The following is a 13,835-nucleotide window of genomic DNA, read 5'->3' on the forward strand; positions in this document are numbered from 1 at the left end:
TTATTTTCCAACACTGCCTTAACTCTCTTGGGCGTGGAGTTCTCCAGAGCTTCACAGGTTACCACTGGAGTCCTCTTCCCCTCCTCCATGACAACATCACGGAGCTGGTGGATGTTAGAGACCTTGCACTCCTCCACCTTCCATTTGAGGATGCCCCACAGATGCTCAATAAGGTTTAGGTCTGGAGACATGCTTGGCCAGTCCATCACCTTTACCCTCAGCTTCTTTAGCAAGGCAGTGGTCGGCTTGGAGGTGTGTTTGGGGTCGTTATCATGTTGGAATACTGCCCTGCAGCCCAGTCTCTGAAGGGAGGGGATCATGCTCTGCTTCAGTATGTCACAGTACATGTTGGCATTCATGGTTCCCTCAATGAACTGTAGCTCCCTCATGCCGGCAGCACTCATGCAGCCCCAGACCATGACACTCCAATCACCATGCTTGACTGTAGGCAAGAGACACTTGTCTTTGTACTTCTCACCTGGTTGCCTCCACACATGCTTGACACCATCTGAACCAAATACATTTATCTTGATCCCATCAGACCACAGGACATGGTTCCAGTAATCCATGTCCTTAGTCTGCTTGTCTTCAGTAAACTGTTTGCGGCTTTCTTGTGCATCATCTATAGAAGAGGCTTCCTTCTGGGACGACAGCCATGCAGACCAATTTGATGCAGTGTGTGGCGTATGGTCTGAGCACTGACAGGCTGACCCCCACCCCTTCAACCTCTGCAGCAATGCTGGCAGCACACATACATCTATTTCCCAAATACAACCTCTGGATATGACGCTGAGCATGCGCACTCAACTCCTTTGGTTGACCATGGCGAGGCCTCTTCTGAGTGGAACCTGTCCTGTTAAACCGCTGTATGGTCTTGGCCACCGTGCTGCAGCTCAGTTGCAGGGTTTTGGCAATCTTCTTACAGCCTAGGCCATCTTTATGTAGAGCAACAATTCTTTTTTCAGATCCTCAGAGAGTCCTTTACTATGAGGTGCCATGTTGAACCTCCAGTGACCAGTATGAGAGAGTGAGAGGGATAACACCAAATTTAACACACCTGCTCCCCATTCACACCTGAGACCTTGTAACACTAACGAGTCACATGACCCCGGGGAGGGAAAATGGCTAATTGGGCCCAATTTGGAAATTTTCACTTAGGGGTGTACTCACTTTTGTTGCCAGTGGTTTAGACATTAATGGCTGTGTGTTGAGTTATTTTGAGGGGACAGAAAATTTACACTGTTATACAAGCTGTACACTGACTACTTTACATTGTAGCAAAGTGTCATTTCTTCAGTGTTGTCACATGAAAAGATAAAATAAAATATTTACACAAATGTGAGGGGTGTACTCACTTTTGTGAGATACTGAATATGGTGTGGCCAAATCGGGTAGCAGTAGTACAAAACAAGATCAAACACTCCAAAGGTGATCTCACCCAGTAGGGTAAAGGAGAATCAAGGACAGTATTTCCCTAACAATATATGTGACCCATTATGGTGTAGCCGTGGTAGGATCAGCTAGCCACTTAGACCATACCTTGTGGTATTTTGCAGGGCAACCTCTATTCTTTTCTATTGTGTCTTTATTTAATGGGAGGCTGTTATTTACTAAGGTTCTCCAGAAGGCAGTAGAGGGAGGGGCCTACGTCTTCCAGTGAATTGCAATAGTTTTCCTAGCATAGAAAAGGAGGCCAACCAAAGTCTTTTCTGTCACAGTAGGAATTAGGTTTTCAACCAGACCCAAGATACAGATTTCTATTGAGGAGGGTATTTTAGTTACTGACACCCTGGTGATAACAGTCAACACTTCTGACCAAAAGCCTGCAATAACCAGACAGGACCAGAAAATGTGACAAAAATCACCGGGGGCATGACTGCATCTCCAGCATTCTGAAGGATGAGAGGGATTCAGATGAAGCCTAGAAAGCATGCAATTGGCCCCGTGGACGATCTTGAATTTGGGATTTTTTAGCAAAAATATGTAGCAGAATACATATTGGCCTAAATTGATGAGAAAATAAGATTTTTTAAAAAATGCTTATTGACTGTGTTTTATAGCAGAAAGTTAAAAACATTGTTTTTTTTTTTTTTTTCAAAATGGTCACCCTTGTTTATAGCACAAAAAATAAAAACCTCAGAAGTGATCAAATACCACCAAAAGAAAGCTCTATTTGTGGGAAAAAAGAAAATCAATTTTATTTGGTTACAGCATCGCACGACCGTACAGTTGTCAGTTAAAGTAAAGCAGTGCAGTTTTGCAAAAAATGGCCTGGTCATTAAGGGGGTAAAACCTTCTGGTCCAGACAGCTGACAAGTGATAGGGCCAATCACAGCCCATCTGCACCATGTGATTAGCTGTGACCAGTTACAGCTAACCACAATAGTAAACATAGAAAGTATAAACTCCGCGCTAATGGTCTATCTGGATGTAAAACAAAGAAATATGTGCAAAGGTGTATGTGCAAATGAGAGATATAAAAAAATGGTCTAAGTTGTGATATATATAATATATAATATGTGAAGAAAATATGAAATATATAGGCTGCAGCCTCCCTGGATATTAGTCCGAAGACTAAAAATGGAATAGGAAGGTAGGGTGGTGGCGCTGCCTAAAATCAGAAAATGCTAAAAAATATAAATGCGATAAAATGTCAGTGGTAAAACTCAAGATATAAAAGTATTTAACATATAAAGTGACAAGTGCAGATAAATATTCGATTTGGATCTTAAATAAAACAAATATTATTAGCTATAATAGTGCAATCTTAAAGTGCATATCAAAAAAAGTGCTAGAGTGCACGTGAAATCTCCCAACTATACCACACACTGTGGTATTTAGGTGCAATAAAGTGCCAATCAAATATAAGATAAAAAATACAACGGATATATTCATAGACAGTCCAATGTCAATTAAATGTCTCTATGCTGCATGCAGTGACTACATACAATGTGAAAAAATCCCCAAAAAATACCAAAAAATAGATAGTAAGTGACAACACTCTAAAAATAGCTTTAAGGAGTGACCCCGTGCTGGACGGTGAGGTGCTGGGTGATCCTTCTGGTAAAAAAAACTCACTCACCAGAAACACCCACCCCACACAGGGGTATAAGGCGGGTGTAAAAAAGTATCCAGCGACCAGAGATTCTCGGTATCTCCCCTACTCCTGGATAAGGGCGTCCTGGAAGTGGTCTAGGAGATCCTATATGGAAGTATCCCTGGAGTAATGGCGGGTCTTACTGAACTCCTATAAGCAGGTATTGGTCCTAGATGTCCACAGGGAATCACTCATAGCGGTGTACCAGGGAATAATAAATAGACAAGGCACATAGTGTGATACCATCTAGGTAGTTTAATAACGCAAAAAAAGAGAGGTACTCCCATAACAGGAGAAAATACAGGCATATAATCGTGTGTCTGGAGCGTGATGCGGTCCAAGCCTCGATCGCGAGGAACTGGAAGTGACGCGACACGCTGTACGCGTTTCGTAATAGGTACGTCTTCAGCAGGCATTAGATACGTCTTCTGCATTCCCTGCGGACATCTAGGACCAATACCTGCTTATAGGAGTTCAGTAAGACCCGGCATTGCTCCAGGGATACTTCCATATAGGATCTCCTAGACCACTTCCAGGACGCCCTTATCCAGGAGTAGGGGAGATACCGAGAATCTCTGGTCGCTGGATACTTTTGTACACCCGCCTTATACCCCTGTGTGGGGTGGGTGTTTCTGGTGAGTGAGTTTTTTTTACCAGAAGGATCACCCAGCACCTCACCGTCCAGCACGGGGGTCACTCCTTAAAGCTATTTTTAGAGTGTTGTCACTTACTATCTATTTTTTGGTATTTTTTGGGGATTTTTTCACATTGTATGTAGTCACTGCATGCAGCATAGAGACATTTAATTGACATTGGACTGTCTATGAATATATCCGTTGTATTTTTTATCTTATATTTGATTGGCACTTTATTGCACCTAAATACCACAGTGTGTGGTATAGTTGGGAGATTTCACGTGCACTCTAGCACTTTTTTTGATATGCACTTTAAGATTGCACTATTATAGCTAATAATATTTGTTTTATTTAAGATCTAAATTGAATATTTATCTGCACTTGTCACTTTATATGTTAAATACTTTTATATCTTGAGTTTTACCACTGACATTTTATCGCATTTATATTTTTTAGCATTTTCTGATTTTAGGCAGCGCCACCACCCTACCTTCCTACAATAGTAAACATGATGACATTGTACTACACTGGTGACCGTATGTTTAAAAAAAAAAAATGGGAAGAAAATAAATATTTTTTTTAAATTTCATTTTCCAAAAAACTGACAAAAAATTACAAATTCAAAAAACTTGCCATGCCTCTTAACCACTTAAGCCCCGAAGATTTTACCCCCTTCCTGACCAGGGCCTATTTTGCGATTCGGCACTGCATGACTTTAACGGACAATTGCGCAGTTGTGCAACGCTGTACCTAAACGAATTTGACGTCCTTTTTTTCCCACAAACAGAGCTTTTTTTGGTGGTATTTGATCACCTGTGCGATTTTTTGATCATGCGCTATAAACAAAAAAAGAGCGTCAATTTTGCAAAAAAAAAAAAAAACAATATTTTTCACATTTTTTTATATGAAATTCCTCAAAAAATGTAAAACATGTTTTACATTTTCGGCCAATTTGTTTTATGCTACATATGTTTGGTAAAAAAAAAAAAAAAAAAAAAAAAAAATCGCGTATTTTGATTGGTTTGCGCAAAAGTTTACTAACAAAGGGAAAGATTTTTGTGATTTTTGTTGTTTTTTTTCTTTAACGAGTAATGGCGGCGATCTGCGATTTTTTTTTAGTGGGACTGCGACATTGCGGCGGACAGATCGGACCCTTGACTGACATTTTTGACACTTTTGGGGTTACCAGTGACATTACTACAGTAATCAGTGCTATACATATGCACTGTTACTGCAAAAAGGACACTGGCAGTGAAGGAGTTAACTTTATTGGAGAGGGAGGGGTTAAGTGTGTCCCTAGGGGTGTGTTTCTAACTGTGATTGGCTGTGGCTACTAGTGTAAGAACAGAGATCAATGGTCCTACATAGTAGAACCGTGTGATCTCCATTCATACACAGGGGAGAATGACAGGTGGCTTTGTTTACATTAGCCGCCTGCCTTTCTCCCGGTGTAACGGACGATCGCGAGTGCCCGGCAGACATCGGGTCTGCCGGGCACACGCGCGGGGGGGGTCCGTGACCGAGCGGGAGCGCGCCTCCGGTGGCGCGCGCTCGCTCCCTAGAGCCTCACAGGCTAGCGACGTAGACCTACGTCGCTTTGCCTGTGAGGGGCTGACCGCCGCAGTAAATAGTCGTGAGGCGGTTGGCAAGCGGTTAATAAATACATTGGTCTGTCTACTTACCAAAAAGGGGTCATTTGGGAATTATATATGTACTGTCCTAGATTTTTGGGCCTCAAGAAATAAGATCAGATATACAGTATATAGCATAGTTTGTGGACTTTATAACTTTCCTACAGACTAAATAATAAACACTGATTTGGGTTATTTTCACCAAAAAAAATGTAGCAACAGTTTGGCATTACTTTATAAAGAATGATTATTTATTTGAAGAAAAACACGTTTTGGTTTTTTTTTTTTATTTCAAAACATTCGGTCTTTTTTTGTTTATTTAGCAAGAAAAAAAAACCCAGTAGTGATTAAATTCCACCAAAAGAAAGCTCTATTTGTGTAAAAAAAAAAAAAATTGATAAAAAATAAATATGGGTACAGTGTTGCACAACTATGCAATTGTCATTCAAAGTGCTACAGTGTTGAAAGCTGAAATTGGCCTGGTCAGGAAGGAGATGAAAGTGTCCAGTATTAAAAGGGGTTAACCAGTTACGGACCGCCCGCTGCAGTCATACTGCGGCAGGCAGCCCCTCCTGCGCGAACCGACATAGGGGTACGTCGGTTGCGAGCCTGGTGCTGGGGGACAAGCTCGCGCCGGTGCGCTCCTGCCCCCTACTCAGGCAATGGGGATGCCGATGCACAGGGGCAGGGGCCATGATTGCCGCTAGCCACCCGCGATCGCTCCCTGCTGAGAGAGAAGAACGGGCAGCTGTAGTTAAAACGGCTGACCGCTCTTCTCTCTGAAATGACCACAGAGCTCATGTGATCATTCTATATAGGTTTACAGGTTTCTATAGTCATTTCAAAAGCCCAACCCCCCACAGTTAGTAAACATGCCCCCCCCTCCATTTAACCCTTTGATCACCAACTAGGTTAACCCCTTCCCTGCCAGTGTCATTAAAACAGTAACAGTGCATATGTATAGCACTGATTACTGTAGTAATGTCACTGGTACCCCCAAAAGTGTCAAAAATGTCAGTTAGGGGTCCAATCTGTCCGCCGCAATGTAGCAGTCCCGTTAAAAATCGCAGATCACCGCCATTACTAGTAGAAAATGAATAAATAAAAATTACATAAATCTTTCCCCTAGTTTGTAGATGTGATAACTTTAGCGCAAACCAATCAAAATACGCTTATTGGGGTTTTTTTTTTTACAAAAAATATGTAGCAGAATACAAATTGGCCTAAAAGGATAAAAACATTTGATATTTTCATTTTTTTTTGGGGGGGGGGGATGTTATATAGCAGAATGTGAAAAATATTGTTATTTTTTCAGAATTGTCGCTCTTTTTTTGTTTATAGCGCAAAAAATAAAAATCGCAGAGGTGATCAAATACCACCAAAAGAAAGCTCTGTTTGTGGGAAAAAAAGATCAATTTTATTTTGGTACAGCATCGCACGACCGCGCAATTTTCCATTATAGTAATGCAGTGCCAAATCGCAAAAAAATGGCCTGGTCATTAAGGGGGCAAATCCTTCCGTTCCAGAACTGGTTAAAGTGAACTTTTGCTTTGCACATGCAAATTAAAGAGACAAGTTTGTGTTAAAGATAGCCCCACAGGCTGCACATTTTTTAAATTGGTTTTGCTCTTCCACCATACCCATTTGGACACCAGAACTATGGAGAGGAAGCCCTATGTAAGCTCCAAATTTGAGTACATGAGCGCCAACTGCCAAGCAACAGGGTTTGTCATGTGGGAGCTGGAAGTACACCTCCTCCTTTCTTAAGGCCCGTACACACGCACCGATTGTTGGCTGTACATTTTCGGCCGACGTCCGATCGGCCGATTGTAGGCTTGTTATTATGAAGCTTCCGACAACCGACTGCGACCTTTCGGCCGAACAAAATCTGGTGTGCAGGCTATAAAATTTTTGTTGGCCAACAAGAGAACGGCCGATTGTTCGTCAGTCAGTACAGAATTCGTCCGACAAAAATGTGATAATCAAGACTGGGCATGCTCAGAGAAGAAAAAACACACGAAAAGTAAACCATCACATGACATCACTTCTGCAGTTGGTTGTTGTTGGCCGACAAAATTCGTGTGCAGTCTAGGCACATTCCAACCAACACAACAACACTGGACAAAAGACGGCCGATCGGTCGGCCAACAATCGGTGCGTGTGTACGAGGCTTTAGCCACACTTAGATTTTATACCTCTCAGGACCCCTCTCTTTCATACCTGCTCCTTATCCTTCAGCTGTGTCTCCTGGCAGTACTTCCACTTTTGGAACACTTCGGATAGTTTCCCCAGTCCTCCATGATGGAAATGAAAAACTTTGTACTGACTTTCTCTGCTGGCGATCACCAACTGTCCACTGGTACAAGCTTCATCACTGAAATAGACACAATCATTTAGTATGCATGTATGTGAGCATATGAAAGCACTTTATTTAGAAGGACAATTTGCATCTGTGTCCCCTGTGTGAAGATCCCACCTCAGTTCCTGTTTGGTTATCAGACAGAATGATAGGGAAAATCTCCCCAGCATAGACACAAATAGCAGTAAAAACCTGACTGGGTTCCATCTTTCCCTCATCTGTAGAAAGTGACTTGCCTGGAGTTCTATTGTAACCACAATTGTATATGGCATTTTACATATTCTCATTGCACACATTGAAATGTCTAGGTCATTTATGGAAAAACATCTGAGCCATACATTTTTTTTTTATTGGCAATTAGGTCAACAAGTGCTTTCTGCTGATCAATCCTGCTGGCTGGTTTTGGATCAAAGCCCATCTTTTCTTTTTGAAGAGGTAAGGAATCTGACTTGGCGGTTAATAACCACTTCCCATGTCAGTGGTTATACCGCAATGGTTTCAGTGGTTATACCGGGATGGTTTCAGTGGTTATACCGCGAGGGTTTCAATGGTTATACCGCAAGGGTTTCAATGGTTATACCGCGAGGGTTTCAGTGGTTATACCGCTATGGTTTCAGTGGTTATACCGGGATGGTTTCACTGGTTATACCGCGAGGGTTTCAGTGGTTATACCGCGAGGGTTTCAGTGGTTATACCGCGAGGGTTTCAGTGGTTATACCGCGAGGGTTTCAGTGGTTATACCGCGAGGGTTTCAGTGGTTATACCGCAAGGGTTTCAGTGGTTATACCGCAAGGGTTTCAGTGGTTATACCGCGAGGGTTTCAGTGGTTATACCGCAAGGGTTTCAGTGGTTATACCGCAAGGGTTTCAGTGGTTATACCACGAGGGTTTCAGTGGTTATACCGCAAGGGTTTCAGTGGTTATACCGCAAGGGTTTCAGTGGTTATACCGCAAGGGTTTCACTGGTTATACCGCAATGGTTTCAGTGGTTATACCGCGAGGGTTTTCACTGGTTTTACCGCGAGGGTTTCACTGGTTATACCGCGAGGGTTTCACTGGTTATACCGCGAGGGTTTCACTGGTTATACCGCGAGGGTTTCAGTGGTTATACCGCGAGGGTTTCAGTGGTTATACCGCGAGGGTTTCAGTGGTTATACCGCGAGGGTTTCAGTGGTTATACCGCGAGGGTTTCAGTGGTTATACCGCGAGGGTTTCAGTGGTTATACCGCGAGGGTTTCACTGGTTATACCACGATGGTTTCACTGGTTATACCGCAATGGTTTCACTGGTTATACCGCAATGGTTTCACTGGTTATACCGCAATGGTTTCAGTGGTTATACCGCAATGGTTTCAGTGGTTATACCGCAATGGTTTCAGTGGTTATACCGCAATGGTTTCAGTGGTTATACCGCAATGGTTTCAGTGGTTATACCGCAATGGTTTCAGTGGTTATACCGCAATGGTTTCAGTGGTTGTACCGCAATGGTTTCAGTGGTTGTACCGCAATGGTTTCAGTGGTTGTACCGCAATGGTTTCAGTGGTTGTACCGCAATGGTTTCAGTGGTTGTACCGCAATGGTTTCAGTGGGTATACCGCAATGGTTTCAGTGGGTATACCGCAATGGTTTCAGTGGTTGTACCGCAATGGTTTTAGTGGTTATACCGCAATGGTTTCAGTGGTTGTACCGCAATGGTTTCAGTGGTTATACCGGGATGATGCCGGCACCTACAGTCATCATCCCGGTACCATTAATTTCAGGTGGCGATTCTCTACAAAGAAGAAGTAATCTGAGTGGCTTATTAGCCACTCTATCACTTCTGCGGGTGGCGGAATGGGGTCCCACTCCCCTCCGCCTCTCCCGGGTCCCATCACGGAGGCCGGGAGTGATGCGGCCACCGGCGATGGCTGTCTGGGACAAAGAAAGGAACAGACCTTGTTCCCCTCTCTCTGAAACCCTGGAAACCGGGAGCGATGAGTATTTGTCACTTCCGGTTCTGCCCCTTTCTCTACCTGGCCACCAGCAGCCAGAGAAGTAGCCGATTGGACGGATCTCGGTCCGATCAGCTGCATGGGGTGGCCAGAAGAGATTTTTTTTCAAATAGACCCCAAATGTCTCCATAAAGAGGACCTGTCATGGCCCATGCTATCACAAGGGATGTTGTTCAAGCCTTGTGATAGCAATAAAGTTTGTACCAAAAAAAAATTTGTATAAAATAATATAAATTTAAAAAACTATTTAAAGCACCCCTGTCCCACCGTGCTTACACGCAAATGCGAACGCATACATTACTCCCGCACGCATATGTAAATGATGATCGCACCACACATGTGAAGTATTGTCGCGAATGTCAGAGCAAGAGCAATAATTCTAGCACCAGACCTCCTGTGCCACTCTAAACTGGTGATCTGTAAAGGCGTTTAAAATGTCGCCTATGGAGATTTTTAAGCACTGTAGTTTGCCGCTATTCCATGGGCAGACGCAATATTAAAGCGCGACATGTCAGGTATCTATTTACGAAACGTAACATCATCTTTCACATTATACAAAAAAAATTGGGCTAATTTTACTGTTTTTTTTTTTTTTATTCAGGAATGTGGGTTTTTTTTTGCCAAAAAAATTGTGTTTGACAAACCGCTGCGCAAATACCGTGTAACATAAAACATTGCAACACACACCATTTTGTTCTATAGGGTCCCTGCTAAAAAAAAAAATCCATATAAAAAAATGTATAATGTAATTTTCTAGCAAAACATCTGTCGGAGGATGTAAGAGAAAACTGAATTTTTGTAAAATCTTACCATAAAATTCCTTTCTCTGAGTCCTCCGACAGTCGCCGCCACTTCATAATCTTCACTAATGGGGGTAATTGACCTTTGCTCCGCAGGAGTAGCTAGGCAACAAGATTTGTTAATATCAAAGCTTTTAGCATATCACACCCCTAGGGGGTGGTCCCCTCAGTCAATACCTCCCTGCTTCCAGCATTCTCAACTCAGTTTCAGTAGCATAGCAGTAGAGTACATAAACAAACCCCAAAAGAGGGGCGGGGCGGCTACTGTGGGAGGACTCAGAGAAAGGAATTTTACGGTAAGATTTTACAAAAATTCAGTTTTCTCTTACATCCTCCGACAGTTACCGCCACTTCATAATCTTCACTAATGGGGACGTCCCAGAGCAGTGTAGACATGAGGGGTGGGAAAAACGCAGCCGCGCCTAAAGCAACGCAGTACCCACATCAGAGAAAGGAACCTTACCAAAGTAAGAGAACCAACAGGGCAACAGGAAAACGTGCTCAACAGGAGCAACAACCCAGGAAAGAACAAGTAACCCAGGGGTAAAACACCCCAACAGCCAAGGACCCAAACAAGGGACCCTAAGGCACTGCCGCACTAAGAACTTTACGGCCAAAGGAAGCATCTGCCGATGCCTGAACATCCACTTTGTAAAATTTTGAGAAAGTGTGAACGGACGACCAAGTTGCCGCCTTACACACCTGGGCCACAGAAGCCTGATGACGATAGGCCCAAGACGTACTCAGAGATCTGGTAGAGTGCGCCTTCACAGAGAAAGGAGGAACCTTCCCCTTCAAAGCATAGGCTTGCACAATGGTCTGTCTGATCCATTTGGCGATGGTCGCAGCCGACGCCGCCATGCCCTTCCGAGGACCCTCTGGAAGGACAAATAGAGAATCCGACTTGCGAAAGGATTTCGTCGATGACAGGTAAACCCTGATCGCCCGAACAACATCCAAGGAATGCAAGGCCACCTCCTTTGGATGCTTAGGCTTCGTGCAAAGAGAAGGCAAGACAATGTCCTCATTGAGGTGAAATTCCGAGATCCTCTTCGGAAGAAAAGAAGGATTAGGTCGTAAGACCACCTTATCCAAGCGAATCACCAAGTACGGAGAGCTGCAGGGCAAGGCCGCCAGCTCCGACACCTTGCGAGCCAAAGTGATTGCCACCAAAAAGGCAACCTTCTTGGACAACAGGGACAACGAGATCTCCCTGATCTTCTCAAAGGGAGCATGCTGTAACACGGACAGAACAAGGTTCAAGTCCCATGGAGGTAAAGGGTCCCTCAGAGGAGGGGCCAAGTGTCGCACCCCTTGAACAAAGGTGCTAACCAAAGAATTAGACGCCACAGGGCGTTGAAAGAGAACGGCCAGCGCAGAAATCTGACCCTTAATCGTGGCCAACGCCAAACGCTGGTCCACGCCCGTTTGAAGGAAAGCCAACACCCTCGACACCGAATATGGGCGAGGGGAATACCCCCTGGACTCACACCAGGCAAAATACGCTTTCCAAGTACGGTAGTAAATCTTCCCCGAAGAGGCTTTTCTAGCCTTGATCAAAGTGGGAATGACCTCAGGGGAGAGACCCCTATCCTTCAGGACCTGGCTTTCAACAGCCAGGCCGTTAAAGCCAGCGACTGTAAAGCAGGATGGAATATCGGTCCTTGAGACAGGAGATCTTCTCGAAGTGGCAGACGCCACGGAGCGTCGACCGCCAGATTCACGAGGTCTGCGTACCAAGACCGGCGAGGCCAGTCTGGCGCCACCAGAATCACCGTGTGCGGTTCCGAGGCCAACCTGCGAAGGAGCCTGGACAGCAGCTGAATCGGTGGAAAGGCATACATCAGACGATACTGATGCCAGGGCGCCACTAACGCGTCTGAGGCGTCTGCCCGAGGATCGCGCGTCCTTGCCACAAACCTTTCCACCTTGTTGTTTAGACAAGACGCGAACAGATCCACATCTGGGAACCCCACTTCGCGCACAACATCTGGAAGACATCCGGGTGAAGGGACCATTCCCCTTGGTCCAGGGCCTGGCGACTCAGATAATCCGCCTGCCAGTTCTCCACCCCCAGAATGTGAACTGCAGATATCGCCGGGACGTGCGTCTCGGCCCAAGACAGAATGTCGGCTACTTCCCGAACCGCTCGGGCACTCCTGGTGCCCCCTTGGTGGTTGATGTAGGCCACCGCTGTGGCATTGTCCGTCTGCACCCGAACCGGACGGCCCTGAAGCCGTTCCGACCAAAGTAGAAGGCAGAGATTTATCGCTCGCAATTCCAGAATGTTGATCGGAAGGGAGGATTCCTCCTCCGACCAAGTTCCCTGGGCAGACAGAACGCCCAGAACACCACCCCAGGCCGACAGGCTGGCATCCGTGGTGATCACCGTCCACGACAAAGGACGAAAGGACTTGCTCCCCGACACCGCCGGGGACTGGAGCCACCACAAAAGACCCCTTCGGGTGAGGCGGCTCAAGAAATCCGCAGATCCAGAGATTGCGGATGCCCGTCCCACTTGGCCAGGATCTCCGCCTGAAGACCCCGCGTGTGAAACTGGAACACTGAGTGTCCCTGAGGGACCTGACTTCGTCCTGAAGTGTCCGGAGCTTGTCTTCCGGCAGGAAGACCTTCGCTTGAACAGAGTCCAGGATCATCCCCAGATAGGGAAGAAGAACCGACGGACACAGCGTTGATTTTGGAAAATTTATCGTCCAACCGAACTCCTGCAGAGTCCGCATCGTGATGGACAGGTCGTTCACCAGGCCCTGACTGGTCGCAGACCGAATCAAGATATCGTCCAGATACCCCAGGACAGAAATGCCCTGGGCTCTCAATAAAGCCAGGACCGGCGCAAGCACCTTGGTGAAAACCCGCGGAGCCGAAGCAAGACCAAAGGGTAACGCCACGAATTGGTAATGATCCTCCGCAATGGCGAATCGAAGGTACCTCTGGTGACCCTCGAAAATGGGGATGTGAAGGTACGCATCCTTCAAGTCGATGGAGGCCATGAATTCCCCCGGAACCAGGGCAGCCACCACCGAACGCAGGGATTCCATGTGGAACTTGCGAACCCGCACAAAGCGGTTCAGAGCTTTTAAGTCCAAAATCGGACGTACCTTGCCCTCCTTTCTGGGCACAGTGAACAGATTGGAGTAGAACCCCCGAAATCTGTCCCGATAAGGCACCGGAACCACCACTCCCTGGGCCCGCAGGTCCCGCACCGCCAGGTGCAGATCCTGCAAATGCTCCGGAGACAGCTGAAGATTTGAGGGGAAAAATCTGCTCGCCGGCCGAGAGAGAAACTCGATCTTGTATCCAGAT

The 13,835-nt window shown here is 45.5% G+C and overlaps 1 protein-coding gene across 3 annotated transcripts in view; it reads right to left on the reverse strand.

Annotated features, from left to right (window-relative positions):
* The window catches only part of TBC1D16 (TBC1 domain family member 16), a 267,299-nt gene that overhangs the window by 144,856 nt on the left and 108,608 nt on the right, over positions 1–13,835 (reverse strand). For all 3 annotated transcript variants that reach the window (XM_082271734.1, XM_082271733.1, XM_082271735.1), the window contains one exon: positions 7,584–7,737. In XM_082271734.1, the coding sequence (XP_082127860.1) occupies positions 7,584–7,737 (154 nt within the window). The remainder of the gene's footprint in view (positions 1–7,583; positions 7,738–13,835) is intronic.

This window comes from Pelophylax lessonae (assembly GCF_965119305.1).
Source record: "Pelophylax lessonae genome assembly, chromosome: 11".
Classification (NCBI taxonomy): Eukaryota; Metazoa; Chordata; class Amphibia; order Anura; family Ranidae; genus Pelophylax; species Pelophylax lessonae.